We start from the raw sequence: 27,963 nt of genomic DNA on the forward strand, positions 1-27,963 counted from the left end.
GGCGTCCAGGAAGCTTAGCAACTCGTGCCTCGAGGTTGCGTCCACTAGATGGTCGATCCTGGGAAGTGGGAAGCAGTCCTTTGGGCAAGCTCGGTTCAGGTCGGTGTAGTCGACGCACATGCGCCATTTACTGCTGGCTGATAGCTATAAATATGACCATAACAAGTGCGCTAGTTATCAAGTAGTATAAAAAATATCGTTCCCACAGGGAATTAACAAAATAAGTATTAGAACCACAGTCTTCCCTAATTATTTGGACAATCGAAATTCAGATTTTTAAGAATAAGAACTACTAAAAATAAAAACTAAAAAAAGAAAATAGAAGCAAGGGTGATCACTAACCGAATATGCAATGGATGAAATCGCTAGGGCTTTTGGTCCACCTAACCAATGTAATGAATATTAATGGATTCGATTAACCAAGATTATTTGTCATTCCCATAAGTTGAGGTCTTTCCAATTTTATTTAATATTCTCTCTCGAGATATACTAAAACTACGCCCATCAGGTAATCCTTCGATCTCTCGACTAGAGCTCTCAAGATGGAAGTGCATTAAGTCCGAGGAAAACCATTATATTCAGATGAATCATGTATATATATTTCTATATACCATTCAATTCACACTATGAACTATTCAGTCAACTTATGTGAATTCCTCTCTCGATTCATTCACATAAACCAAATCAATTAAGAGGTGGTCAAGCTCTTAATCACATTAAGCAAAATAATTCATAGACTGTATGGAAATCACAATCTTGGATAAATCATAAAGATAAAAATATATTCATTAACAGAGTTAGGCTTTCCACAGCCCTGGCTAAAAACAAATCAATTCATGATAAAAGAATTAAAGCAAACAAAGGGAAAGAAAGAACTCATGAATTCGCCCATGGTGCTGAGATCTCCTCTTCTTGCCGCCACCTTCTTCTTGAGGTTTCTTGAATTCTTGATCACCTTCCCTAAGTTTTTTGATTTGTTTTCTCCTTTCTTGATAGATAGCTCAATGCAATTCGTCATACCCCCTAGGGTTGGTACGCCCAACTCTCATATAGCTTACAATTACTTGGAGTTATCTCAAGAATGGATAATCCAGCCTTGATCAAAACTCCTCCTATCCTATCCTATCTTATCTCCTATCTCATGATCTAAATCTTTCCTAATCTTTCTGGAATTACATTTAAAACTTAAATCTAAGAGAACTCTTGAAATTCTTGAATTCGAATGGGCTGCTTTAATAACTTGGGCCGCTTCATGGTTTTTCTGCGAAATGGGCTTCAGCTGGGAACTGGGCCTCACTACGAAATTTCTCTGTCTTCGGGCCCGGATTTGACTTCGATGTAGGCCGAATATGCGAAAGCCCAAAACATGAAAGTTGTAGCTTTCTCTCATATATTTCTAGTGGATCTTGAATCAGCCAAATCGGAGCTAGGATATGAAAGTTAGGCCCATATTACTAATCACTGCCGAAACTGTGAAAACCCATCCGATTAGCCTTGTTTTCCTTCTTGCGACTTCTTTCCTTGCCCTGCACCGAAATACAAGAATTATGAGTCTAATTAAGTATTAATTCAGTATAAAAGACAGAATATTAGGGGATAAAAATATGATAAATTTTATTCTCAACAAATCCCCCCACACTTAAACTCTTGCCCGTCCTCGGGCAAGACAAAACTGAAGCAAAACTAAAACAAGACAAGCTGACTAACTACTAAAATTTTCGGAGGTCATTCTTAATAGGATGTTCGACCTCTTGCATGCCTTGATCCAGTATTTAATGATCCTTCCATCCGTCCACTTCTTGTTCCTCTTTAACTTGTCAAAGAATCATCTTAAATCGCCAATCCTCATGTTCCCAAGTGAAATCAACAATCAAGGGAAGCAGGCATTTTGTCGCATGAACCATTTTAGGACTAAAGTAAGCACTCATTGTTTTCATAATCAGAATGCAGCAAGATTCAAATAATAAAATATATATATTTTTTTCAAATAAGTCAAAACAAGGAATGTTATTACTATATGCTTGCTTATATATCACATCTCCACCACTAGCATGAGTTCATTGCTTCAAAAGGTGACAAGGGGTTTGGGATCTAGGGATGAGTGCATTTTATGCTCCATCTCACCCTTTTCTTACGCTTTTAGTGTAAGTGCATTTTATGCTCAATCTCACCCTTTTCTTATGCTTTTAGTGTGAGTGCATTTTATGCTCCATCTCACACTACACTTTATTTCTTCTCCTCTTCCCTTTCTCTTTTTTTTTTTCGAAAAATGGCATCACCATTTTCATACCAATCTTTAAACTCACTACCGTGGTCTCAACATGTCTACTAAAGCAAGTTCTAGAATAATCAAACCATGTTTGACGGTCATAAACCAAATGATCATAAGGGTCAAATTTGTATTGCATCTTGCTCGTTTGATCATTCCAACTACTGAGGTACCTTCCCTAGCAAAAAATTTCAGCTAGATTTGCTTGCATCCTTTATTGTCTATCTCACCTAAGCACATGATTCATGGTGGTTTGCAATCATTCAAAAACAAGTCTCTCGGGAACAAAAAATTCAAAAGGAAAGGTTAAAGAGTGATGATCGAAGCATGCTAGAGTTAATCGAAGAAAAAATTTATCAACCCCTTAATCCCCCCCCCCCCCCCCACTTAAGGTATACATTGTCCTCAATGTATGGAATATGCATAAAAAGAACAAGGAGAGAAAGAATTAAGGGGACTTCCCTGAATACCTCGTTGAGATCCTGCAGATGTGAGATACGAGAAAAAAAAAACACACTCATAAGAAGAAAAAACTGAACAAAACAAACAACTAAACTTAATGGGTTGCCTCCCATAAGCGCTCTTTTTAAGTCGTGAGCTTGACTTTCACCTTTCTCTCATGGTGGTTTCAAGGAGAGAATGGACCCATGGTGGATGGGTTGCTCTCCTTCAATATAATGCTTCAACCACTGTACATTTACCTTGAATGTACTCCCATCATCATTATGCAGTTCAATTGCTCCATGAGGGAATACCCTAGCCACTTCAAAGGGTCCGCTCCACCTGGTTTTCAACTTCATAGGAAATAGCTTGAGGCGAGAATTAAAGAGCAAAACCTTGTCTCCTTCCTTGAATTCCTTCCCTGCAATACGAGAGTCATGCCAAGCTTTGGTTTTTTCTTTGTAAGTGCGGGCATTCTCATATGCCTGATTCCTCCATTCTTCTAGCTTGTTGAGCTGAAGTTTCCTTGCATCACCTGCATTGCTCATATCAAAATTTAAAAATTTGGTAGCCCAATAAGCTTTATGTTCCAACTCAACGGGTAGATAGCATGCTTTGCCAAAAACTAATTGGTAAGGAGATATACCAATTGGGGTTTTAAATGCAGTACGGTAAGCCCAAAGTGCATCATCTAATTTCAATGACCAATCTTTCCTGGACGTGGTGACCATCTTTTCTAAAATATGCTTTAGTTCCCTATTAGAGACTTCTACTTGGCCGCTGGTCTGAGGGTGGTAAGGGGTTGCAATTCGGTCTGTAGCACCATATTTGTTTAACAATTGTTCAAATTGTTTATTGCAGAAGTGCTTCCCCCCATCACTTATGATGGCTCGAGGTGTTCCAAAATGAGTGAATATGAATTTCTTTATAAATTTAATGACAACTCGAGCATCATTAGTAGGGTATGCACATACTTCCACCCATTTGCTCACATAATCCACAGCCACAAGTATATAAGAATTATTAACAGATTTTGGAAAGGGTCCCATGAAATCGATGCCCCATACATCAAATATTTCACAGACAAGAATGTTGTTCAAGGGCATCTCGTTTCGTCGGGAGATACTACCTGTCCTTTGGCAATGATCGCAAGCACTTACACATGCAAAGACATCCTTGAAGAGTGATGGCCAATAAAAACCGCTTTGGAGGATTTTTGAAGCGGTTCTTGATGCTCCATGGTGACCTCCTACTTCTTTGTCATGGAAGAATTTTATAACACTTCGCACTTCCTCCTCAGGAATACATCTCCTTATCAAACCGTCCCTGCAGATTTTGTATAGGTAATGTTCGTCTCATAGATAATGCTTCACATCAGAGAAAAATTTCTTTTTCTGCTGATATGTCAGGTGAAGAGGCACCACATTCCCTGCCAAGAAATTAGCCAAATCAGCAAACCAAGGTTCATTATTACCATTAATCACACATAGTTGCTCATCTGGGAATTCATCATGTAAGGTTGAATTATTAATATTATCAACATAATTTTCATCCAGCCTTGATAAAATGATTAGCTACAGTATTTTCACTACCCTTCTTGTCCTTAATTTCTAAATCAAATTCTTGCAACAGAAAGATCCATCGTAGCAGCCTAGGTTTTACATCTTTCTTAGCAAGCAGATATCTCAAGGCAACATGGTCTGTGAATATGATAACTTTAGATAAGAGCAAATAAGATCTGAATTTTTCAATAGCAAATACTACTGCAAGTAGTTCCTTTTCGGTAGTAGAATAATTTTTTTGTGCTTCATTCATGGTCCTACTTGCATAGTAAATGGTATGAAATTTCTTATTCTTTCTTTGCCCTAAAACTGCGCCTAAAGTATCATTACTTGCATCACACATGATTTCAAAGGGTAGTTCACATACAGGAGCTGTTACAATCGGCGCTTGAACCAATTTCTCTTTAAGAGTGTTGAATGCATGCAAACAATCATCATTGAATTCAAAAGCTACATCCTTAACTAGCAGATTTGTCAGGGGCTTTGCGATTTTAGAAAAGTCTTTAATGAATCGCCTATAAAAGCCTGTGTGTCCTAGAAAACCCCGAACATCTTTTAATGATTGAGGAGGAGGGAGCTTTTCAATCAGTTCTATTTTAGCTTTATCTACTTTGATGCCCCTGGAAGACACCTTATGCCCTAGAACGATTCCTTCCCTAACCACGAAATGGCATTTTTCCAAGTTCAAAACAAGATTAGACTCCTCACATCTTTGAAGTACCTTTTCCAAATAATGCAAGCAGTCATCGAATGATGATCCGTAGATGGAGAAATCGTCCATGAAGACTTCCATGAAGTCATCGATGAAATCACCAAATAATGACATCATACAACGTTGGAAGGTAGCAGACGCATTGCATAGTCCAAATGGCATTCTCCTAAATGCAAAGGTTCCATATGGGCATGTGAAAGTGGTCTTCTCCTAATCTTCAAGTGCAATAGGTACTTGAAGATACCCGGAGTAGTCGTCTAGGAAGCAATAATATTCGTGCCTTGCAAGTCTCTCTATCATTTGATCACTAAATGGCAGAGGGAAGTGATCTTTCCTAGTGGCCTCATTCAGCTTCCGATAGTCTATACACACCCTCTAGCCAGTTATTGTTCTTGTGGGAGTTGATTCATTATTTCCATTTAGAATTACAATAATCCCACCCTTTTTTGGTACGATTTGAATAGGACTTACCCATGATGAATCAGAAATCAGATAGATAATACCTGCTTCGAGCCATTTCAGAATTTCTGCTTTTACTACCTGTTGCATTTTAGGATTCAGCCTCCTTTGTAGTTGTGCCTTGGAACTGCAGCCTTCCTCCATCAAAATCTTATGTGTGCATACCAAGGGGTTAATCCCTTTCAAGTCGGCAATGCTCCATCCAATGGCTAGTATGTGTTGTTTCAGCACCCTCACCAGTTTTTCCTCCCGGAGACCTGTCAAATCAGCAGAGATAATCACGGGTAAGGTGGACTTTTCTCCCAAAAATATATATTTTAAATGAAAGGGTAAGGGTTTAAGTTCCAAAGCTGGAGGTGCTTTGATGGAAGGTAATAATTGTTTAGAGGAGGTCGACCCATATAATGGTAGAAATCTCCCTTGTCTTGGCTTGCACTCTTCTTGGCTAGCCTCTAAAAAATTCATCGCCTCTTTTACTTCTTCTTCCATGACCTGCATGTCATCACAAGAATTAATAATACAGCTTTCAAATGGGTCATCTAACTTTGATTTATTAATTTCGACTGCCACCACATTAATAGAGTCGATTGCATATATCTCATGTTCTCTCGTGTTGGGATACTTTAGGGTTTGGAAAATGTTAAATATCACTTCTTCACCATTGATCCTAAGAGTAAGTTGACCCTTTTGCACATCAATTAAGGCATTACCAGTAGCAAGAAAGGGTCTCCCTAGAATTAATGGCATCGATCTATCCTTCTCCATATCCAACACAATGAAATCAGCAAGGATGATGAAATTCCCTACTTTAACTAAGACATCTTCCACTATTCCCCTAGGGTATTTAATGCTTCGATGGGCCAATTGTAGGGTAATAGTGGTAGATGTTAGTTCATGCAATTCAAGTATTTTAAAAATAGAGTATGGCATTAAATTTATACTAGCGCCAAGGTCACATAAGGCTTTCTCGAATTCAGCATTGCCTATGGTGCAAGGTATAGAAAAACTCCTTGGATCCTTTAGTTTTGGAGGCAGTTTATTTTGAAGAATGGCCAAACATTCTTCGTTTAGCTTTACCATCTCACAATCCTCCCACTTCCTTTTGTTGGACATCACCTCCTTCAGGAATTTGGCATACTTCGGCATCTGTGACAATTCATCAAGAAGAGGAAGATTAATATGGATCTTTTTGAACACTTCCAAAAATTTTTCAAATTGCTTATCTAATTTAGCCTTCAAGACTCTTCTTGGGTAGGGGATAGGAAGTTTAATTTCATGTAAATTCAGTTTAGGGGTGCTTCCCTCATTCTCCTTTTGCAGATCGGCCACATCAGCTTCCTTGTCGTCTTCTTGGGCTTCGTCGACTGTCTTCTCACTTCTTAAGGCTATGGCGTTTACCTGCTCTCTGCGATTCTTCTCCGTGTTGCTGGGTAGCCGTCCCTCTTTTCTTTCCGACAACAGATTCACGATCTGCCCCATTTGGATTTCTAAGTTCTTGATTGATGCTTCTTGACTTAAGAACCTCTTATCATGCTCTTTGAGCCTTGCTTCAGTAGCATTAATGAACTTAGAGATCATTTCTTCCAAATTACTTCTTTTTTCTTGTGGAGGCGGTTGTTGTTGGAATCCCATGGGTGTCTTTTGTTGATTGTTGCTCCATGAAAAGTTTGGATGATTCCTCCACCCTGGGTTGTATGTATTTGAGTAGGGATTGAAATTCGGCCTGCAAGTATGAAAGATAAAATTAACATTCTCATGTGAAGTAAAATGACTACCTAATGGACAATTAGAATTAGTATGTCCTATTTGACCACATAAGTCGCATGGAATGCTAGATGATGCATTAATGGCTGCAATATTGAAAGTATCAAGTTTCTTATTCAGATTAGCAAGTTGCGCAGATAGGGCTGCGAGGGAATCGATGTGGTGTACTCCCCTCTGATTGGTTCGGTCATTGCTCCACTAGTAGTTGTTCGACACCATCTCCTCTACTAGGTCATAAGCTTCCTCCGGTGTTTTTCTCATGATTGTGCCACCTGCAGCTGCATCAATAATAGATTGATTAGAAGGGGTAATACCATTATAAAAAGTCTGGATTTGACGTCAAGTTGGTATCCCATGGTGAGGACACTTCCTAAGCATCTCCTTGAATCGTTCCCATGCTTCATACAAGGATTCCTTCTCAAATTGAGCAAAAGTAGTAATATCATTAATTAACTTTGTTGTTTTAGAGGGTGGGAAATATTTAGCCAAAAATTTTTGGGTTAGATCATTCCAAGTGGTGATACTTCCTGCAGAGAGTGAGTTAAGCCAATCTTTAGCTCTATCACGCAATGAAAATGGAAATAATCTAAGCCTAATTGCATCATCACTAACTCCATTATGTTTAAATGTATCACATATTTCTAAGAAATTAACAATGTGTGCATTATGGTCATCACTTGGTAACCCATTAAACTGAATACTTGTCTGAATCATTTGAATTATTGCAGGCTTGATTTCAAAAATGTTGGCATGAATTGTGGGCTTGCAAATGTTGGAAGTCGCCCCATCAATGGTTGGACTAGCATAATCCAGGAGGGTGCGATTTGCTTCTGCCATTTCTTCCTCAATTTCTATTGCTGGTCCAACCTCCTCTCTTGCTTTACCTCTATTGTTCCTTTGCAATAAGCGAATGGTCCTCTCAATTTCAGGATCGAATCTTGCTAGTCCTTTTTGTCTAGTGTGTGTCATGCACTAAAAAAAAATCTAAACAAAGCAAGAATTCAAACAAACTAAAAGAAAAAGTAAACAAAATAAAATAATAAAAACAGAAATAAAAATCCAAATTAATCAAGGTTAACAAGTTCTAATATTATTTTATGATTAAATCCCCGTCAACGACGCCAAAAACTTGATAGCTATAAATATAACCCTAGCAAGTGCACTAGTTATCAAGTAGTATAAAAAATATCGTTCTCACAGGGATTTAACAAAATAAGTATTAGAACCACAGTCTTCCCTAACTATTTGGACAATCGAAATTCAAATTTTTAAGAGTAAGAACTACTGAAAATAAAAACTAGAAAAAGAAAATAGAAGCAAGGGTGATCACTAACCGAATATGCAATGGATGAAATCGCTAGGGCTTTTGGTCCACCTAACCAATGTAATGAATATTAATGGATTCGATTAACCAAGATTATTTGTCATTCCCATAAGCTGAGGTCTTTCCAATTTTATTTAATATTCTCTCTCGAGATATACTAAAACTACGCCCATCAGGTAATCCTTCGATCTCTCGACTAGAGCTCTCAAGATGGAAGTGCATTAAGTCCGAGGAAAACCATTATATTCAGATGAATCATGTATATATATATATATATATATATATATATATATATATATATATATATATATATATATATATATATATACCATTCAATTCACACTATGAACTATTCAGTCAACTTATGTGAATTCCTCTCTCGATTCATTCACATAAACCAAATCAATTAAGAAGTGGCCAAGCTTTTAATCACATTAAGCAAAATAATTCATAGACTGTATGGAAATCATAATCTTGGATAAATCATAAAGATAAAAATATATTCATTAGCAGGGTTAGGCTTTCCACAGCCCTGGCTAAAAACAAATCAGTTCATGATAAAAGAATTAAAGCAAACAAAGGGAAAGAAAGAACTCATGAATTCGCCCATGGTGCTGAGATCTCCTCTTCTTGCCGCAACCTTCTTCTTGAGGTTTCTTGAATTCTTGATCACCTTCCCCAAGTTTTTTGATTTGTTTTCTCCTTTCTTGATAGATAGCTCAATGCAATTCGTCATACCCCCCAGGGTTGGTACGCCCAGCTCTCTATAGCTTACAATTACTTGGAGTTATCTCAAGAATGGATAATCTAGCCTTGATCCAAACTCCCCCTATCCTATCCTATCTTATCTCCTATCTCATGATCTAAATCTTTCCTAATCTTTCTGGAATTACATTTAAAATTTAAATCTAAGAGGACTCTCAAAATTCTTGAATTCGAATGGGCTGCTTTAATAACTTGGGCCGCTTCATGGTTTTTTTGCGAAATGGGCTTCAGCTGGGAATTGGGCCTCACTACGAAATTGCTCCATCTTCAGGCCCGGATTTGACTTCGATGTAGGCCGAATCTGCGAAAGCCCAAAACATGAAAGTTGTAGCTTTCTCTCATATCTTTCCAGTGGATCTTGAATCAGACCAATCGGAGCTCGGATATAAAAGTTAGGCCCAGATTACCGATCGCTGCCGAAACTGTGAAAACCCATCCGATTAGCCTTGTTTTCCTTCTTGCGACTTCTTTCCATGCCCTGCACCGAAATACAAGAATTATGAGTCTAATTAAGTATTAATTCAGTATAAAAGACAGAATATTAGGGGATAAAAATATGATAAATTTTATTCTCATCACTGGCCTTTTTCACCAGAACGGGGTTGGCTACCCAGCTCGGGTAATGAACCTCCCTGATAAAATCGACTACAAGGAGCTTCCCGACCTCCTCGTCGACTGCCCTCCATCGTTCTGGGGCTAGGTTGTGTTTCTTCTATCTAACGGGCCTAACTACAGGATCAGTGTTGAGCTTATGAGTTATAATGTTGGGGTCTATGCCGGGCATTTCTGTCGCTGACCATGCAAAAACATCTAAAATTTTGAGTAAGAAACTTACCAGTTGAGATCGCAGGGGTTCTTCAACAGAAGCACCGATCTGAAGTACCCGAGCTGGGTCCTCTGCCGAAGCCGGGATGGGGATGGTCTCTTCGGTAGGCGCGGCTCACTCCGTGAACTGCTCCGCAGATCGTTCTAGCTCGAGGTCGTTTGCTACCTTGGCCTTTCCTTTGAGGGCGGCTACGTAGCACTTGCAGGACTCAAGTTGATCACCTTGTGTCACTCTGACTTCGAAGTCTGTAGGGAACTTCATCGCTAGATGGTAGGTGGAGACTACTGCTCGTAAGGCGTGGGTGATGGGTCGACCTACTATTGCGTTGTACGGGGAGGGGGTCGCGACCACCAGGAACTCGTGGCTGAGTCTTACCACACTAGGCCAGGTGCCGACCTCCATAGGTACAGTGACTCCCTAAAGGCCTGACCTCCTCACCGCTGAATCCTACGAGTGGAGTGTTTGCGGGCTTCAGGTTACTTTCTTGGAGCTGTAGCTGATCGAAGGCCGCCTTGAAGAGAATATCTGTCGAGCTGCCCGAGTCGAATAGGATGCGTTTGACCTTGAAGTCGTTGATCTTAATCTTTATGACGAGCGTGTCATCATGGTGGTAATGGATCCCTCGCGCATCGTCTTCAGTGAAGAAGATTGGTTCCTCCATCCTTGGCTGATTTGTGGGGTTAAGTTCTTCCCTGGCGGCCTCGCGGGCTGATGACCGAGCTGCTGCTGAAGTGCAACCTGCGACAATAGATCCCCCGACAATCACATGGTTGGTCCCCCGAACTGGTCTCTCGTCGGGAGGCTGCCTCTGCGGCTTTTCTGCCTGCCTGTTGGATTCGGGAGCTTCTTTATTCTGCTCCTCGTGTCGACCTGCTTTATTATTATTATTATGCTGTACAAAATTTCTCAGATATCCGCGATGGATAAGTTCTTCTATCTCGTCGCGGAGGTTCTTACAGTTTTCGGTACCATAACCGTGATCTCTATGGAAACTACAATACAAGTTTTTATTCCTAACATTGGGATCGACCTTAAGCCGAGGTGGCCACTTCACATATGGGGCGTCTTTGATCGCCATGAGGATCTCGGCCTGCTTTGTGTTGAGGGGCGTATAATCCCTTTCTGTTGCCGGAGCTCGGAAAGGCTGAATTGGCTTCGCCCCCCGAGCTTGGTCCTTCTTCTTCTTGTTGTCACTTGGAGCTGGGGGCTCTGGTTCCCTTTTTCTTTTTTCAAGGGCTTGCTCGCCCTTCTGGTTGATCTCCTCCTCTGTCCCTATGAACCGATCTGCCAGTTCGAGGAACTCGGTCACGGTCTTGGGTTGGTTGACCACCACATGCCATTTGAACTCCTTGTGGGTAATGCCCCGCTTGGCCGCAGCGAACTGCGGGGTCTAGGTCGGGTATCTGCAGGCAAGCGTCATTAAATCGCTTGATGTAGTTCCGGATGGACTCTCCTTCCCTCTGGACTATGCTGAGGAGGCTTTCTTGGGTCCTCGGGCATCTTTTACTAGTGATGAAGTGGGAGGTGAAGACCTGCACGAACTGCGCCCAGCTCCTTATTGAACCTGGTGCGAGGTTTCGGTACCAAGTGCGGGCTACTCCTTTGAAAGTAGTGGAGAAGGCCACGCACATGCAAGACTCGCTCGCTCTGGCTAGATGCATCTGGGACTGAAAGGCGTCCACGTGGTCGTTGGGATCGAAGGACCCATCGTACTTGTCCAGCGGGGGGAGCTTAAAGTCCCTTGGCATAGAGACAACAAGGAGCTTTGGTGACAGGGGGAGGGAACTGAAAGAAGCGGTGTAGCTTTTACCTCGCCCGAATTTACCTCTACCTTGCCTCCAAGCTCGGGCAGGTCGCGCGTGGCAGTTCGGCGAGCTCGGCAATGCCTTCGCTGCTTCTTAGTCGGCTCGGCGTTGGTGCTGCTGGCTTCGGTATTACTGAGCTCGATGGGCCCGGGGAAAAGCTCGGACGGATATCAGTAGCTGCGAACAGAGGGACCTTGTTCCAGGTTGTCGGCTAGCACTTCGAACCGGTTTTCGGCGAGGGAGGTTCGAACTATGAGCGCTAAGGTGACACCGGCCTAACCAGCTGGGAGGCCCCCGACCTAACTGCAGGTCGCGAGGCGGGGGTAGGGGGTCTTTCCTTCCTTCCATGGGATGATACTGAGGTCTCTCCTCGGCGGGAAGGAAGTTCACTCCGGCGGTGAGGCTTGGTCGGCTGCGCAGCTAGATGCCAAGGAGGGAGTGAAGGAAACTGTTGCTGATACTGATGTTGGGAAACTTGGTGCAGCACTTGCTGTTGGTAGAATTGGAGTTGCTGGAACTGTTGCATCTGAGCTTGCATTGCTCGCATGCACTGCATCAGATCTTCAAGCTGACCTTGGCTGGCCACCGGAGAGAGCATGGTGGGTTCAGCGAAGGTTGTTCCGACTGCCGAAGGCAGTGGAACAGTCACGGGTGCTACCGTTTGAGGCACATTCAGACTTGGAACCCCGTCCACAGAGAGGGGGACGGTGAACTGCCCGATGCAAACGGTGGGTAACTGGGGTTGTTCCTCAGGGGTGTTCCGGCATCCGGCGTTGCTGGAGGAAGCCATAGGTGTTGCTGATGAGTTCTTGGGAGAAGGTTTCATAGAAGTTAGAGGAAGGCCTTTTGAAGTGTTCCCATAGACGACGCCAAATGATGCAGCACAATCTGGGCACTCCTAATTGGTTGAGAGTTTGCTCCTACCTGTGACGGACAACACTTGAGAGGAAGAGGAAGGTGAAGGGTTCCCGGGGAGCTCTCCCGGCAGGAACACTCCGATGGCTAAGTTAGAACTCTGAGGAAACTTAAAGAAGACATAGAGAGTTAAGAGTGCTGAGAGTGCTAGCTTCGATACCTTTGCTGCGTGAGGGTCGGGGTCCTTTTATACCGGAGCTCGGTCACATCAAGCGTAACAGCCACTGCCCTAGCCGTTACTGCCAGGATAGGGGTGGCAGGTGCAGGCTACTGCTACAGGCTACTATTGCAGGGTACGGACTCGTCAGGCATGCCATGCCTTTCAGAGACGGCAGGCAGAATGCCGCCTGGCAAGGGATCCGAGCACTGCCACCGGATCTGGCAGGTACGGATGTCAGGTAGGCACAGATGTCAGGCAGATCTCCCTGCAGTCTTCCAAGCTACTGTGCATCGAACCACCTGGGGCAGGTTTGCCTTGCACCGAGGTGCCGAGGTACACCGAGGTGCCCGCACTAGAGGCGAGCCTTAAGCAAGTACGAATAGGAGTCTTGATGGTGCTGTCCCAAGGTGTTTCTCCACTGGGACACTTAGCCAAAAGTTGGGGTGCTTCCTTCTTAGGAAGGGGGAGCTCGGGTCTCAGGAGGAGCTTGGGTCCCTTTGCATGGGGGAGCTCGGGGTGCTCCACCCTCAGGTTTTGGGTGAGCTGGGCCTTGCTTCTTGATGAGCTGTCACACCCGCCGAGTCGTTTGGCTGGGCCTCGGCGAGCTCGCTGCGCCGAGTAGTGGCCAGGCTGTCACACTGAATTGTCACTTAAGCCAGGTCATGTTCACATGTCCCTATGCAATGAGGTCGGGCCAAATCACCCTACATCAAGTATGGTTTTCTATTAATGGATCGCTGGTTTCAAGAATGGATAGATTTATAATTTTTTTATTTGGGAACAAAGATTGAGATTAGTTAATGGTTATGTTTTGTTTTCATCAGGTTATCCTTTGTTTGGTATTGAAAGAATACATTTAGAACTTAGAATTGACATTTTCTTTCTTTGTTTTACTATTTAAAATAGGATATCTTTGATTAAATCATAGAAAAACTATAATTGATAGCTACGTGTCAAAAAATCACGTTACAGGTGTTAAAAAATCATGATACAACCTTATAGGTGCCAAGAAATCCTATTAGGATTATACAGGTGTTTCAGGCTTCGAGCTCGGGCTTGGGCCTAAGATCTAGGCTTGATGGTTGGGCAGGGCTTAGGCTCGGGCTTGAAGATTTTGCATTAACAACAAGTGAAAGCCCGGCCTGAGCCCAGCCCATGAACAAGTCTAGTACTTGACTAGCCCGTGGATGTTCACACAGTGGGGGATCGACATATTCGGTCCCTTCCTATTGGCAACCGAATGGAGGTTCTTAGTCTTCATGGTGGATTACTTCACTAAGTGGGTAGAAGCCGAGCCGTTGGCATCTATCATAGCTTGGAATGTACAAGGCTTCTTTTGGAAGAATATTGTTTGCCGCTTTGGCCTTCCTTGCGTGTTGATCTCAGACAATGGAAAGAAGTTCGAAGACATCAAGTTCCAAAACTGGTGCACCGAGATGGGGATCCAGCAAAGTCTCACCTTGATAGCTCACCTATAAGCAAACGGGCAAGCTGAGGTGACCAACAGAGCAATCTTGGGAGGTATTAAAGCTCGGCTCTCCCGATCCAAGAGTTTGTGGGTGGACGAGTTGTCTAGTGTCTTATGGGCATACCACACGATGATCAAGATGGCAACTAGCGAAGAACCATTCAACTTGACATATGATACAGAATCCGTCATTCCTATCAAGATCGAGGTGCCAACCTTGCACTCTGAAGCATAAGACGAAAAGACTAACGGAGACGAGCTACGGACGAACCTTGACTTGGTGCAAGAGGTCCAAGACTTAGCACACATCCGGACCGCCACGTACCAACAAATGGTAGCTTGGTACTATAATGCCTGAGTTAAGAGACACCAGTTCCGAGCTTGTGACCTAGTGCTTAAGAAGGTTATGGTACTTGAGTCGGGCTCAGGGAAGCTGGGACCTAACTAGGAAGGCCCCTATAGGATCACCAAAGTGATAGGACCGGGGACTTATGAGCTTGAAACCCTCGAGGGGAGGCAGGTTCCCCATGCATGGAACATCGACAACTTGCGTAGATACTATGTGTAAGGCTCATTACAGCTTTAACCTATGTGGGACAAGACCCCGACCAACCAAGTTCTCACCTAATGACCACCCGCTTCTACGAACTTGTCTACCCGACCCACAATACCCGCACCTAGGCTAAAAATCCACAGATGACCACCCGCTTTGGCGAGCTGGACAAGCCAGACCGCTTTTAGCATTAAGGCTCCTCAAGCTGACCTATTCAAAACACATCGGTGATAGATGACCAACCCGCGCTTAAAGCACCTTGGCTTGCTTAAACATGCAGCATTGTCCTCATCCTTGTCAATAACACCCTCACCAGCATCATTCTTGTTGCCCTCTTCGTTATCCTCCACCTCGGTTCCGGGCTCTGCGTCAACCTCGTCGGCCACTCCTTCGAGGACCGACTTGAGGGACACCGCATCGAAGTCTATGTGAGTAGAGTGACTTGAGGAAGCAGTGACAGTTTGAAGCCCTTCTTGAGGGCGGGCATGATGAACTCTACTCTTAAGGCGCTCGGGTGAACAACGGAACTCATTGATGACTACATCCCTAGCTCAACGGATGTCCTCGGAGTACCCGCTCTTCCTCTCCTCGTGTTGACAAGTTCGCTCCTATGCCCTGATGGTCAAGATGGAAATGTCTTATGTAGTGTTGCATTCAGCCCTTAGACTCTTCTAGCTCGGGCAAGCAAACCAAGACGGCACTAACGAACTAGTTGAATTAAGTCACTTTGAGCCAAATACCTACTATGAACTACTCCCTTTGCCAAACCGACCTTGACTTGGGAGTGGAGGCAATTGATGAGGGGCAATTTGGCCCTCCAATGACATCACACCACGTGGCATCCTAGAACCGTTGCATAACACCCCAACACCTTGTAGGCGATTACTTGTCTTAGCCAAAATGATAGAGACCTCCTCAGAACCACGTCGGGTGTGCCTCGCACACCCTATGGGTGTTTTGTCACCACCTCACCATGGCTGACTTGTAGACACCTCGTCAGGATCGAGCTAGCCACCGTATGACCGAGCTAGAAACCTTGGCGCGAAGGGCGACCACCTGTTGAGGCCTCACCAACCCAATTGAGGTCTAGGTAGCGACCTGCATGACGTGATGGCCAACCTACACCTTGGCTAGGGCCAACTTGTCAACACCTCGTGCACTGAGGTCCAGGTAGCGACTTGCATGACATGATGGTCGACTTGCACCTTGGCTAGGGCCGACCTGTCAACACCTTACGCACTTCAGAAGAGCACATTGAGGTCCAGGTAGACTTGTTCATGGGCCAAGCTCGAGCTTGGCTTTTGCCAAATTTTGAATGGGCTCTGGCCCAAAGCCCGGCTCGTGAATAGGTCTAGGTCTAGGTAGCGACCTGCACCTTGACTAGGGCTGACTTGTCAGTACCTCACGCATTTCGAGAGAGCACACTGAGGTCCAGGTAGCAACCTGCACCTCGGCTAGGGCCGATTTGTCTGTACCTCGTGCATTTCGAGAAAGCGCACTATGGTCTAGGTAGCGACCTGCATGACGTAGACACATAGTGATCGACATCCATTACATGTGGGCTATCATCTCCGAGATCACATCTCCTCACTAATGGAGCTAACTCCCGCCCCACCCACTTCGGAGGCAACTAGATAAGCTCTATCACTTTATGCGAAAGCCAACTTCAAGTGTAAAACCACTTCTTAGCGAGGCAAGCCGATAAACCACATCCTCCCGAAGATCTCAAACGTGCTATATAAAGTCCACAACAATCTACGCCTATATAAAGACATCTCATTAGTCAAAGAAGGCATGGTGATATAATTCTATTGCTCTCTCACTTTCTAGTATTCATACTCTTTATTGACCTAAGCATCAAAATGCCCACCCGAAGTAAAACACCCCAGTACTCTAATTACTACTTTCTTGTAGCTCAACCAATTGACCTCACCACTTCAACATCCGAATTGTCCTCCATGAAGGAACACCGGATCATGTACCATCAATATGATAATAGGTTTCTAATTTTGTGGGAGTTTTTTAAGTTACTAGGCTGAGTGGTTGACAATGCCTAACGAAGCTGACCATGGTTCATGGCTATGGGCTTACACTCATACAGGTCAGAACCATAGCGGCTGGACTTCATGGTGGTATCATGGAGTTCGAGCAGCTTTTACAGACTTGCATTGCATTAAGAATATCTCTGTATTTGTGTGATTTATTTCATGGGGAGATATTCCCAATGCAAGGTTACAAAAAGCTGTTAGAATGGTGTGGGATAAGCCGCTCGCTATCATGAACGCCAATTTGAAATTACAACAGATTGTAACGCAAAGTTTCTCGGTAAATCTTCTTTTTTAAAAGTGTAAGAGTAGAAGAGATGTAATGTAGCTCGAGTTGCCACACCCATTAGACTGTAAATTGCCACATAAGAAATCTGTGGATTATACTCATTTTGCCATATCAACTTCCTTTATTCAAAAAATCAAAATTGAAGACAGGTATCAAGACTGGAACATGCAACCAAAAACCCAGAAGCTATACGAAACACATACCAAGCCCATCTCTTAACAACAAGGGTTTCCATTTTAACATGTTGCAGTGCCATAGTTAAAAGTCCAAAACTGAAATTATGATGCATAATGTTTACGTAGTAAGAAGATTGTACGGTTCTTGCCTTGTGCTATTTTCTACTAACACAACATGTGATGATGTGAATACTCTATCACTAATCACTTCTTTGCACTGAATGCAGGGCTAGATGATGAAAGTCCATTGTGTTTTCATTCTTGGTGAACTTGCTGATGAATGTCGCTAGAGAACCCAGATCGACTTTGTCGCCATTATTGGATATATCATATAGTTACCAGTCAATAGTCAATATAAGATATACCAGTATGCTTGCAAGCCTGAATTACAGGTAAAATGCACACTGGGAGGAGACAGATTTTTTTTAGTTTTTTGATCTAGAATAGGAAGAGACAGGAAAAAACTATCCAGACAGATACATCACAGTACCAAACAATGAAACATTTCCAGCGATACAACTCTATTCTCAATGATGCACCTAAAAAATCTTTAAGGCAATTTGGTTTAAATGCAGGGAGCCAAAAGTATATTCTAAAAGCTAGTACCTTGGTCAGTATTTTGCAACAGTTTATATCAACAGCCTCCATGAAGGCCTAAACTGATATGATCCACACCTTATTCCTGTTCTGGTGATTGATTGTTGGGAGGCACTGTTTGGTCAAGAATTAAACTTTTACCCTACTGCCCTACATTTCTCATTCAAATATTCCATGTGTTATTTTTTTTCAACCTTAAATGTATTAAACTCAAGGTTTCTAGGAAATACCCGGGCATTTTTGCCTACCAAGTACCAAGGCATGTAGATGTAGTCCATCAACATGATGAATGGTCGCCTTCTAGGCCAGAACTAGAATATGGAAATTGTGTTCCAATAAACTGTAAGTATTGGGATGCAAGGTTAAAAACAGTCACTATCCAATGTTGGTCTCAGCTATCTGGTCTTGGAAGGGGTGGGGACCGGATGCATACCTAACCTCTGCCTTTGAATCCACGTTCTCCCACTTTTCAGCCTGAGATTTACCATTAAACCAAGCAATGGACCCTTATTGGGACGCTAGGGTGCTTACTGTAGATTCTGCTCCACAGAATGAATACCTTAAGGATGACTTTAAGATAACAGTGTTTCTTTTATAAAGCTTACCTTTTAACTCCAAAGACAAATGGTCAAGGTTCAAAATATTGATACGTCCGATACGCCGGTAAATCGATACAGTGTTTCAAGCCTTTTTTTTATTTTTTTTGCAACCGGTTTAGGTCTCCTCTACCCCCTGAACCGGTCAGACCTCTGATACGCCCACAGTAGGGGCATATCAGAGGGGTCCCAGAACGATATGTATCGGCCAATACAGGCCAATACGTGTCGATACTTTGAACCTTGCAAATGGTGTGGTCTAAGGCCATTGATAGAAAAATATCATTGCCTGAAACAGGGTGGTTTCTGTTAAAAAGAACCATGAAGTTCTTAACAGTGCAGCTGCATGAATGATAGGGAAATTGAGGTCTTGGGGGGACTTTTGAATCAAATTCAGCAAGTTAAACACAGTAGCAGAATAAGAGAAGATGGGAGCGGAGAAGATCAGGGTGCTTCTTGAGTAAATCCTTCTTTTTAAAGCTAGACTAGAAAATCACCTTTAATGGCTTTATGAGTAAGAGGATATGGAATCCTAACTTCCTAAGGTACCAACATACCATCTAAAATTGCTTTCTCTGTTTGAACTTTGAACTGCAACATTGGAGAAATATTTCACTATTCATAAACAATTGGCATGAGGAATGGTTGTTGATGACATGTTTTTTCCTTTCTTTAAAACTGCAAGGGAGTCAATCAACAACTTATTTTTACATTGCCAAGTTTCCTCTCAGATATGAGCTGTGGTCTTAAGACACTTTCAGCCGGAGGGGAAAGCATTGGAGAAATGCTCCACTATTGATCAACTATTGGCAATAGGAATGGTTGCAGATGATATATTGTCCTTTTTGTAGAACTACAAGGGAGTTGGTGAACCACTTACTTTTACACTGCCCAGTTTCCTCTGAGATATGGGTGGTGGTCTTAGACACATTCAACTGGAAGGGATGCTTCCCAGATGTTTCTTAGGAGTTGGGGGACTGAGGGTCTAGGTAGGCAAGGGAAAATTGTATGGGCTATGTGGTATGGTTAAATTTGCTGTCCTTTGGCACAATTGGAGGGAAAGAAATGCACAACGTTGTGGAGGCGGAGATTATTGTTGGAAGGATTAAAGGATTGCAATGTTCCTGGTTACATGCCCATAAAAAATTTAAAGGATTCAATTATCAAAAAAAAAAATTAAAGGATTCCACATAAAATTTTTTTATATGGATACGCTATTCATCAGTCAAAATACTTCACAAGGGCTGTTGGTAGTCCCAATGTACGAGTCCTAGTGTACATGGGTGCTACTGTAAATTTCTGATTTTGTTAATGAATTACTTTACTTTCTCAATAAAAAAGGTTCCAATATAGTTAAGTAAATGGATACTATTAAAAATACAGCATAATTATGAAATTTAATCATGAGTCATGCTAAATATGAACCCTCAATATAGAACCGATCAAAGAAACAAATCCTTAATACATAGAACCAGCTCCACATCAATGACACTTTTCTCCAGATAAAAAGCAAAACCCTCTAAATGTACCTCCTATTCATGACATGCAATATATGTCCTTTACACTAGTATAATATAGATAAAAGATTTACTAACTAGGTAACGTAGAAACAATATGCTTAATATATGGCCATTGACTTCTTAGTCCCAATACACTCTGTAGGGCTCCTTTTCAATCGCCTCATCTTCATGCAGTTAATACTTTTAACTGCTGTGCTTAATAAAATTTCCAAACACACTGACGGGAAAGCAGCCAAAGTTAATACTTCTACTTAGAAAAACCAACTGATGGTCGCTCAGTTCAGTTGGTGAGTTCTCTTGCTAGTTGTGGCGGAGACTTGGGATCAGATCCCACTGTCAACAAGGTTGGAGGGGGTTATGGGTTTGGGGAATGGACTACCCCCAGTTGTGTACCAAAAAATAAAATAAAATAAAAACTTCTACTTGGAAAATTCTAATTCATGATTTAATGTCCTCTATTTGCAATAACTTGTATATTGCTTATTGTAAAAGAGCATCTGAAGTCTGAACATAGATTTTCAATAAAAAAATTAAAACAACTATGCAAGCCTTTTCTTCTATCGGCACTGACTCACTGAGGGCAGTTGTTTTCTTGATAACACTTACAACACTTGCAATTGTTCTGTTTTTCTATTCCTCCTCTCTGTACTTGGGTCCTAGAGAACTGAGAAACAATGGCATCTCATTATCTCAGCAAAAGAAAAAACTAACCCATTCTGAGATTCTGAGAACCAGTTCCAATTCGTAAATAGTTCCATAACCTAAATCTATCAAAGTATGGAAAAATCCACTTCAAAGAACACATTTGATACAAACTTTTGACTAACAATAAAAAAGATAAAAAAGCATGCGAGAGATGGATTAAATAAATAACCGGATAAAGATCATACACGATTCTTGATGATTCGTCGCCTCGCCAGGAATCTCGCGATCGGCGGCGTGAGAGCGATAGTGATCGGAATCCTGACGGGCAACAAAGCTTTATTACATAGAATAGCCAAAGCAAGAGCTCCGCCACTAGAAGCCGCGAGCTCAGCAGTGCGGTTCTTCTTCGTCATCTGTTGATCAGTCGAGATGGGTAGTTCCATTCTTTCTTCTTCTAAGAACCCATCCGATGTTCCGGATTCAGAAAAAGAGGTTTCCACTTTTTCCTGTTCTTCTTCTTTGGAGATGTGGGAGATACCCACTTTGCTGAGGACAGATTCAACGTCGACGTTTTTCTTGATTGCAACGTAAAGACCAGTAATGGAGGCAGCGGAGACGGAGAAGTGGACGCCCAAAGCCACCTTGCCATACTTCTTCATCAGTTCACGCAATCGACCTGTGAAAGCCATTTAACCAGAGATTGACCTTTGGATTAAGCTCGGAAGGCTACGCCGTTATAATTTCAGGGGAGGAACCCAAAAAATTGCACACAAGCGCACAGAAACGGGGAAAAGCAGAAAGTCAGGCAGAGAGGCTTTTTGTTTAGGGTTCTTGTTTGCGAAAAACGATTTTAGACATATAAACAGAAATGACCATCTTTTGTCGGTTTAGAAATCTGCTCGGACCCGCATTATCTAGCCGCCCGTCACGGAAATTTCCAGGCCCGGGATAGGGCTGTCAATGGATCGAAGATGGATCCGAACCGATTGGACCGGTTCTGGTTTCAAGAACTGGAACCGACGGGTCAGTTCCAGGTCCTAATACAGTGCCCGATTATTATCGGTTCGGAACCAGTTTCACCTAGTTCCGAGCCAATTTAAATCCGATCCAAGCTATATTCATATAATACATATACATACATACACATATATGTATATAAATAAATTATATATAATATTTAATATATATTAAACATATTCATTTATTTATTATAATTGGGCTCGTTGGATCAGACCTGATTGTCCAGAGAACTGATTGGCTCAGTTTTGTATCTAAAATTTACAAACCCTGTCACGTCCAATTCAATTCCGGGTGCTCAATATTTCCTATCAGGTCGGTTCCAGTTCTAGCTGGTCCCAGCCCAAACTTGACCCGTTAACAGCTCTACCTGGGCTCAAGGCATTTCTTTAGGCTGTTTGGAAAGAGTACAAATGCAAATATATATAGTGTAAATACATATAATATAATACAAAATATAAGGTTTTTACCCTCTACATATTTGTATTTGTACTCCTTCCAAATAGAGCCTTAGGCTATGTTTGGTTGCAGTGCAATTTTAATTGTGTTAGTATAAATGTATGAGAGTCCAAATGATAAAAATACAAATTTTCATTTAATTTTGTTTTGGATTTTATTTTATTCTGCTTCATGTCTTAATTTACTTCATTTTTACTGCAGTCAAATAAAATAGGCTAAAATTTGATACAAAAATAAGTCAAAATTTACACTAAAATCATTTGCACCACTATAATTTTGCATCAGTGCAAATCTATTTGCATTACAACCAAACACAACATTAAGACCAAAATAGTCTGGACTTTGGATTTTCATATACGCCCATATACAATGTTTTAAAACCGACCTAGAACCGGAACCGCACTGGTCGTTGGTTTTCAAGTTAGTAGTTCGTCTGACCAAACGGTCCATTCCAAACTAAAAAAATAAAAAATAAAGATTAAAACAGTAATTAAAATGAAAAAATGGCCAAAAACCATTGTACAAGTTTGAAAAGTTGATGGTTTGACTGCCAGATTAATAGGTTGTTGACCAAGTCAATGATTTTTTATATGAGTTAAGGGCGAAATGGAACTGATTTCCTGGATGGTTTCTTAGGTTGAATGGTCCGACTGCCCAAATCAAATGATGGTTCAAAAACAATGTCCATATATAATTAAACTACTAAAAGGCTCAATTTAGAAAGAGTATAAATGCAAATTTATAGTATAAATACATGCAAAATAATATAAAATACAAGGTTTTGAACTTCTCATATTTATAAAATATAAATACAAATATATAGTGTAAAACCTTGTATTTTGTATGTATTTATACTGTACATATTTATATTTATACTATTTTTAAACTGAGACTAAATCTCATTTTGTGTTAGATTAGAATTATCTCAAGTTAAACAATATTCTGTGAGAAAAATATTAATGTACACATCACATGATATATTAAGCATTTTTTAAATGGCAAAAATACCTTTTTGAATGAGTTCACCCTTAACTTCGTTATTTCACAATGTCACTAGACCTGTCAACAATTTTACACCTTTCTCAGTTTTAAAATACAAAATGAAGAAGATAAGGGCAAAATCATCTAATAAGTTGATTTGAAAATGTCCAAACATATATATTCTCTGTATCGGTGGACCCTGAAATATATGGATATATGGATACACTGATTCATAAAAGAGTGAGAGCTTTAACAACAACCCTCTAATACCTACCCATATAACTTGTAATAATTAGGGCGGGGGGGATTTGGTGCAAATTGAGCCAGGTCTAATTACTCCACTCTAGATCTCTTATCCACAAACTGTTCCTACATCCTTACCCACAAAATATGATTGCCATGCATTATGAAATATGAATATCTCCCAGATGTGAAGAGTTTACATCTCCGCCCCACAACGTCCCACATCACATCCTGCCATGTATTAGGAATATCTCCTGATGATAATATCAAAACTGATGATATCATTATTGAGAGATATTTCCAATACACAGTGGGGATGTACTGTGGGACGTTATGGGGCGGCCCTTGTGGGGTGGAGATGTGAATTCAGATGTGAAAACAGTTTAAAGCTCAAATTACTCTGATAATCCTATTTCTATGAAGACGTGGCTCAGGGCGACCTGCCCCGGCCCACTATCATCCCTAAGACTGGTGGTGTAGAACATGGCATAAAGAGCAAAGTGGAGCATATGTTCCATGCTTTTAGGAATGGGAAGGCGACCTGACAACTGATCATGTAGCAAATTTGGGCCACATGTATGTATTTATAAGCATTAAAAGCAATGTTCTGCATCTGGAATGGCTCACAACCCGCCAGAGATCGGTAGTATTGATTCTGTTTGATGATGCCACTGAGTCGGTTGGTCGCCATAATTCAGAGTTGGCTTTGTAAGGAAAATCTATGATGCCAGAAAGAGATGATATTGGAAAGGTTTTGACCAATCACAACCGCATGAGTCTTGGTGAAAACCACCTAAGTGATATCTATGATGGCCATAAAGACATGATACTAGAAAGGTTTTGACCAATCACAACCCCATGAGTTTTGATGAAAACCTACCTACCTGATTGTACTTTTATGATGTCTGTTGATTAAGTTTTTCCCCTATCATGTCTTTTTGGCATTATAATTGAACAAAAGCCAAAAATGAAAAGTACAAATTCTAAGCTATTTCTTTCTTTTCCATTATTTTTTAAAGTTAAATTATAAGCGATTTCAACTACTGACCCCTATAAACAGTGAGTTTTTAACTGAAAAAGGAGATAAGTCCTTAAAATGAGGAATGCCAAATGCAGCTTAAGTCTTTCAAGTTCAGCCACTTCAGCTATTATTTAACAGTCCCTAAATTATATAATATATCATTCCATATAGTTTAAGTATAAAAAAATTGCATTATGGAAATTAAGTAACCTATAAACTAATTTCAATGTGGATTAAATATTTTAAACATAGAAGCCCATAAAAGCATAAAAACATAATAAATAATTATAGATATAATTGTTGTATGTCTCATTTATTTTATAATGTGTAACTTGTAAAATTAAGAAAAAGTGATTTTTGTCCAAAAATTGTCATATACTGAGAAAATGAATTCAGAAAGAATACAAGGGAAATCTATCATCCTTTTGACTTTGTTGAACAAAGGGTAGTCCTAGTTTTATTTTCTCTCGAAGTCTCACCATTTTGGTGCAATTTCTTATCCTAGGCTTCCTAGCCTTTAAGAACCTGATTGAACAATCTTTTTAGGCTGGATTGGCCCAATCAGGTCTGCAAATGGTATCTAATCTAACCAAGTTACCAGTAATCTCTGCACGAACAAGCCCCATCCTTGAAACAATGAAACCTACTTCGATCTCTCACAACAATCTCTCGCCTGTACACCTTTGATACCAGCTTCATCACGGTGTGACAGTCCCTGCAAACCCTCAAATTCTTGACAATTTTGATGACGCTTTCCCCACTCAATCTTGACATCCCAAATGCTAATGCAAGCTTCTCGCTGTGCCTAGAGATTGCATCTTCTTTTTCTTCCTCTTCTATATCATGCAGAACGCCCCTGACCTCCGGCATGTAACCTCCTTCAATCTTAAGTCTCAACATCATCTCCCCAAGCTTCTGATAAGCCTCCATTGTAACTCCGGCCGGTCCTTCTCCCACCACAAAACTGTACATGGCCTTGTGAACCTGAATCATGCTCCAACCTGGTGTCTTCTTAATCTTCCGATCAGTCATTGATCTCCTCACTGCGGCAACATCCTTCCATTTCCCAGCCACAGCATAAATGTTCGACAACAGAATATGGTCGCTAGAGTTGTCAGGGTCGAGCGCCGAGAGGCGTTGCTTCACTTTCTCTGCTAATTTGACATTCCCATGAATACTACACGCCCCAAGAAGAGTCCGCCAAATAACGGCGTTTGGCTCAATTGGCATTCTAGTTATGAAATCGTAAGCCTTGTTCAACAGTCCCGCCCTGCCATACAGATCGACCATACAACCATAATGCTCGATTGATGGCTCCATCTCATATTTCTCAATCATCTTGTTGAAATACTCGCATCCCTGTAAGATCAATCCGGCATGACTGCAAGCATACAGGATCAAAATGAAAGTAATTCCATCAGGTCTCGTTCCGGACTTCTCCATCTCGTGGAAATATTTTATCGCTTCCTCTCCGTAACCATGCATTGCAAACCCTGCCATCATTGAAGTCCAAGAAATTATATTCTTTTCCATCATCCGATCAAAGACCAAGCGAGCCATATCAACATTCCCACATTTTGTGTAGGTGTCGAGGAGAGCATTACTAACAGAAACGATTTCAATAAAACCCGCTTTCTCTAAGTAGCCATGCAAGATTTTTCCAAATTCGAATGCACCCGACTGTGCACACGCAGAGAGAACCCCGGTCAAGCTCACCTCGTTGGGTCTAATCCCAACTCGCTGCAACTCACGGAAAAAGCCAAAAGCCTCATCAAAACAACCATTATGAGCAAACCCAACAATCATGGTACTCCAGGAGACCTGGTCTTTCATAGGCATCTCGGCAAATGTTCTTCTCGCGAGCTCCAGCTCTCCGGCTTTCGTGTACCCAGCAAGCATGACATTCCAAGATGTCAAATTTCGGAAAGGCATCCTCTTAAACATAAGCTTCGCGCCCGTGATGTCGCCGCACCTGAAACAGGCAGTGACAATTGCATTCCAAGCTACAACATTTGGTTGGGGCAAATCGTCAAACGCCTTCCTCGCTGAGACGATGCACCCGCATTCGGCGTACATGCTAACGAGAGTCGTTCGAACGAAGAGATGGGTGTCGAGGCCATGAATGAGGGCTTGGCAATGAAGTTGAGTTCCTGAAGAAAGGGACCTGTAATTGGCAGCGGCTTTAAGAATGAAAGCAAAGGTAAAGCTATCAGGGGTGGGTGTCGATCTCCTACGCATTTCAATGTAGGTAAGAAGGGACTGTTGAGGGGTTTCGGATTCAGAGAGTCCTCGGACAAGGGTGTTATACATGAAAACGTCCGGAGAGGAGAAGTGGAGCAAGAGACGGCGAGCGTAGTCAAGAGCATTGGCGATGGAAACGGCAGACAGGAGGATAAACTTTCCGGCGATGAAGGGGTCATTATCAAGTCCGGTTTTAGACGCATAGGCGTGGAGTTGTTTGAGGGTTTTAAGGGTTCTGCAATCTCTCAATGCGGAGAAGAAGAGTTGTTCAGTGCAGCTCATTCCCCTTTCGAAACCATTGCCATAGCAGTCGTTTCATTACGTGAGAGAGGAAATTCCCCTGATCCCATTTTCCATTTCCATCACCCTCGTCCGCCGAAGACGAACAGAATATACTTATATACACGCATTTTCCTGGGCCGGGCCTAGGCCTTTGTTTGCGGGCCTGGGCCCTTGCACATAGAAAAATCTTAAAACCCATTATTTGAATGTCACACCCTCGTTCGTTTCTATCCGGGTAAATACACCTATCCGGAGAAATGTTTCTTAAGAAATGAGAAATACTTATTTGAATACTGCACTTATCTTATCATCATTTTTTATATAATGACCATTTTATCTATAAAACAATTATTATTGAATGTTCCATCATGCATTAATAATTTTCCATGTGAACAAAAAAATTATTTGCCCATAGGAGAGTATTATTTATTCAGGTAAATAAATTATTTGAAAATTTATTTCTTTTACATAAGACTAATTAATATCAAGGCACAAAGGCTAATTTATTTCTTTTCTGTGAAGACCCACCAATTTATCCACTCCCATTTAACACCCACGATTGGTGAATATAAGGCGACACAAGACCAAACTCACACCGTCCACGTAGTCTTTATAGCCTTGCATTGAGAATATCTCCATACTTTTTTTAATGGAAAGATATTCTCAATGCGGACTATATATACAGATTTCCATTTAATGAATTCATGGAGGATAAAATCATCAAGACATTTTTTTTTTTAATTTTTATCATCAAGACATGTTACTTGGTTCAGTAAGACCAATAAGAAGTGCAAAATATATTACCACACCCGGTTCGATTTTACTAGC

The 27,963-nt window shown here is 41.5% G+C and overlaps 3 protein-coding genes and 1 non-coding gene across 7 annotated transcripts; 1 reads left to right on the plus strand and 3 right to left on the minus strand.

Moving 5' to 3' along the window:
- Positions 1–880: 880 nt before the first annotated feature.
- On the minus strand, positions 881–21,743 carry LOC104604334 (transmembrane protein, putative (DUF1279)). Of its 4 annotated transcripts, none has more exons than XM_088890844.1 (2): positions 21,137–21,743; positions 881–1,526 (listed from the first exon to the last, which is right to left on the minus strand). In XM_088890844.1, exons 1-2 carry the CDS (start codon positions 21,578–21,580, stop codon positions 1,455–1,457), a joined length of 516 nt encoding a protein of 171 aa, XP_088746970.1. In that variant the 5' UTR covers positions 21,581–21,743; the 3' UTR covers positions 881–1,454. The 4 variants fall into 4 exon arrangements, with proteins under 4 accessions (XP_088746970.1, XP_088746971.1, XP_088746969.1 ...); XM_088890845.1 differs by lacking the exon at positions 881–1,526 and adding an exon at positions 7,450–7,485 and having other exon boundaries at positions 21,137–21,740; XM_088890843.1 differs by lacking the exon at positions 881–1,526 and adding an exon at positions 8,998–9,774.
- Positions 5,565–7,075, minus strand: LOC104591089 (uncharacterized). Its single transcript, XM_088890842.1, has 2 exons — positions 5,841–7,075; positions 5,565–5,700 (listed from the first exon to the last, which is right to left on the minus strand). Exons 1-2 carry the CDS (start codon positions 7,073–7,075, stop codon positions 5,616–5,618), a joined length of 1,320 nt encoding a protein of 439 aa, XP_088746968.1. The 3' UTR covers positions 5,565–5,615.
- Positions 7,557–7,663, plus strand: LOC148791117 (small nucleolar RNA R71). The gene has a single exon (XR_016078034.1). It is a non-coding gene; the product is annotated as a small nucleolar RNA R71 (small nucleolar RNA).
- A 3,223-nt stretch (positions 21,744–24,966) lies between the features above and the next one.
- On the minus strand, positions 24,967–27,597 carry LOC104604335 (Tetratricopeptide repeat (TPR)-like superfamily protein). Its single transcript, XM_010268635.3, has one exon. The coding sequence runs from the start codon at positions 27,133–27,135 to the stop codon at positions 25,207–25,209; it is 1,929 nt and encodes a 642-aa protein (XP_010266937.1). The 5' UTR covers positions 27,136–27,597; the 3' UTR covers positions 24,967–25,206.
- Between the last annotated feature and the right edge of the window lie 366 nt (positions 27,598–27,963).

This window comes from Nelumbo nucifera, chromosome 6 (genome assembly GCF_055504915.1).
Source record: "Nelumbo nucifera cultivar China Antique chromosome 6, China Antique-T2T, whole genome shotgun sequence".
NCBI classification, from domain to species: Eukaryota; Viridiplantae; Streptophyta; class Magnoliopsida; order Proteales; family Nelumbonaceae; genus Nelumbo; species Nelumbo nucifera.

Excerpts from the sequence above, each read along its gene's own strand:
- LOC104604335 (XM_010268635.3), bottom strand. The coding sequence starts at position 27,135 with ATGAGCTGCACTGAACAACTCTTCTTCTCCGCATTGAGAGATTGCAGA.
- LOC104591089 (XM_088890842.1), bottom strand. The coding sequence starts at position 7,075 with ATGGGATTCCAACAACAACCGCCTCCACAAGAAAAAAGAAGTAATTTG. Across the intron at positions 5,701-5,840 it reads AGATTTCTACCATTATATGG|GTCTCCGGGAGGAAAAACTG; the intron begins GTCGACCTCCTC and ends CTGATTTGACAG.
- LOC104604334 (XM_088890843.1), bottom strand. The coding sequence starts at position 21,580 with ATGGCTTTCACAGGTCGATTGCGTGAACTGATGAAGAAGTATGGCAAG. Across the intron at positions 9,775-21,136 it reads GACGAATCATCAAGAATCGT|GGCATGGAAAGAAGTCGCAA; the intron begins GTATGATCTTTA and ends ATTTCGGTGCAG.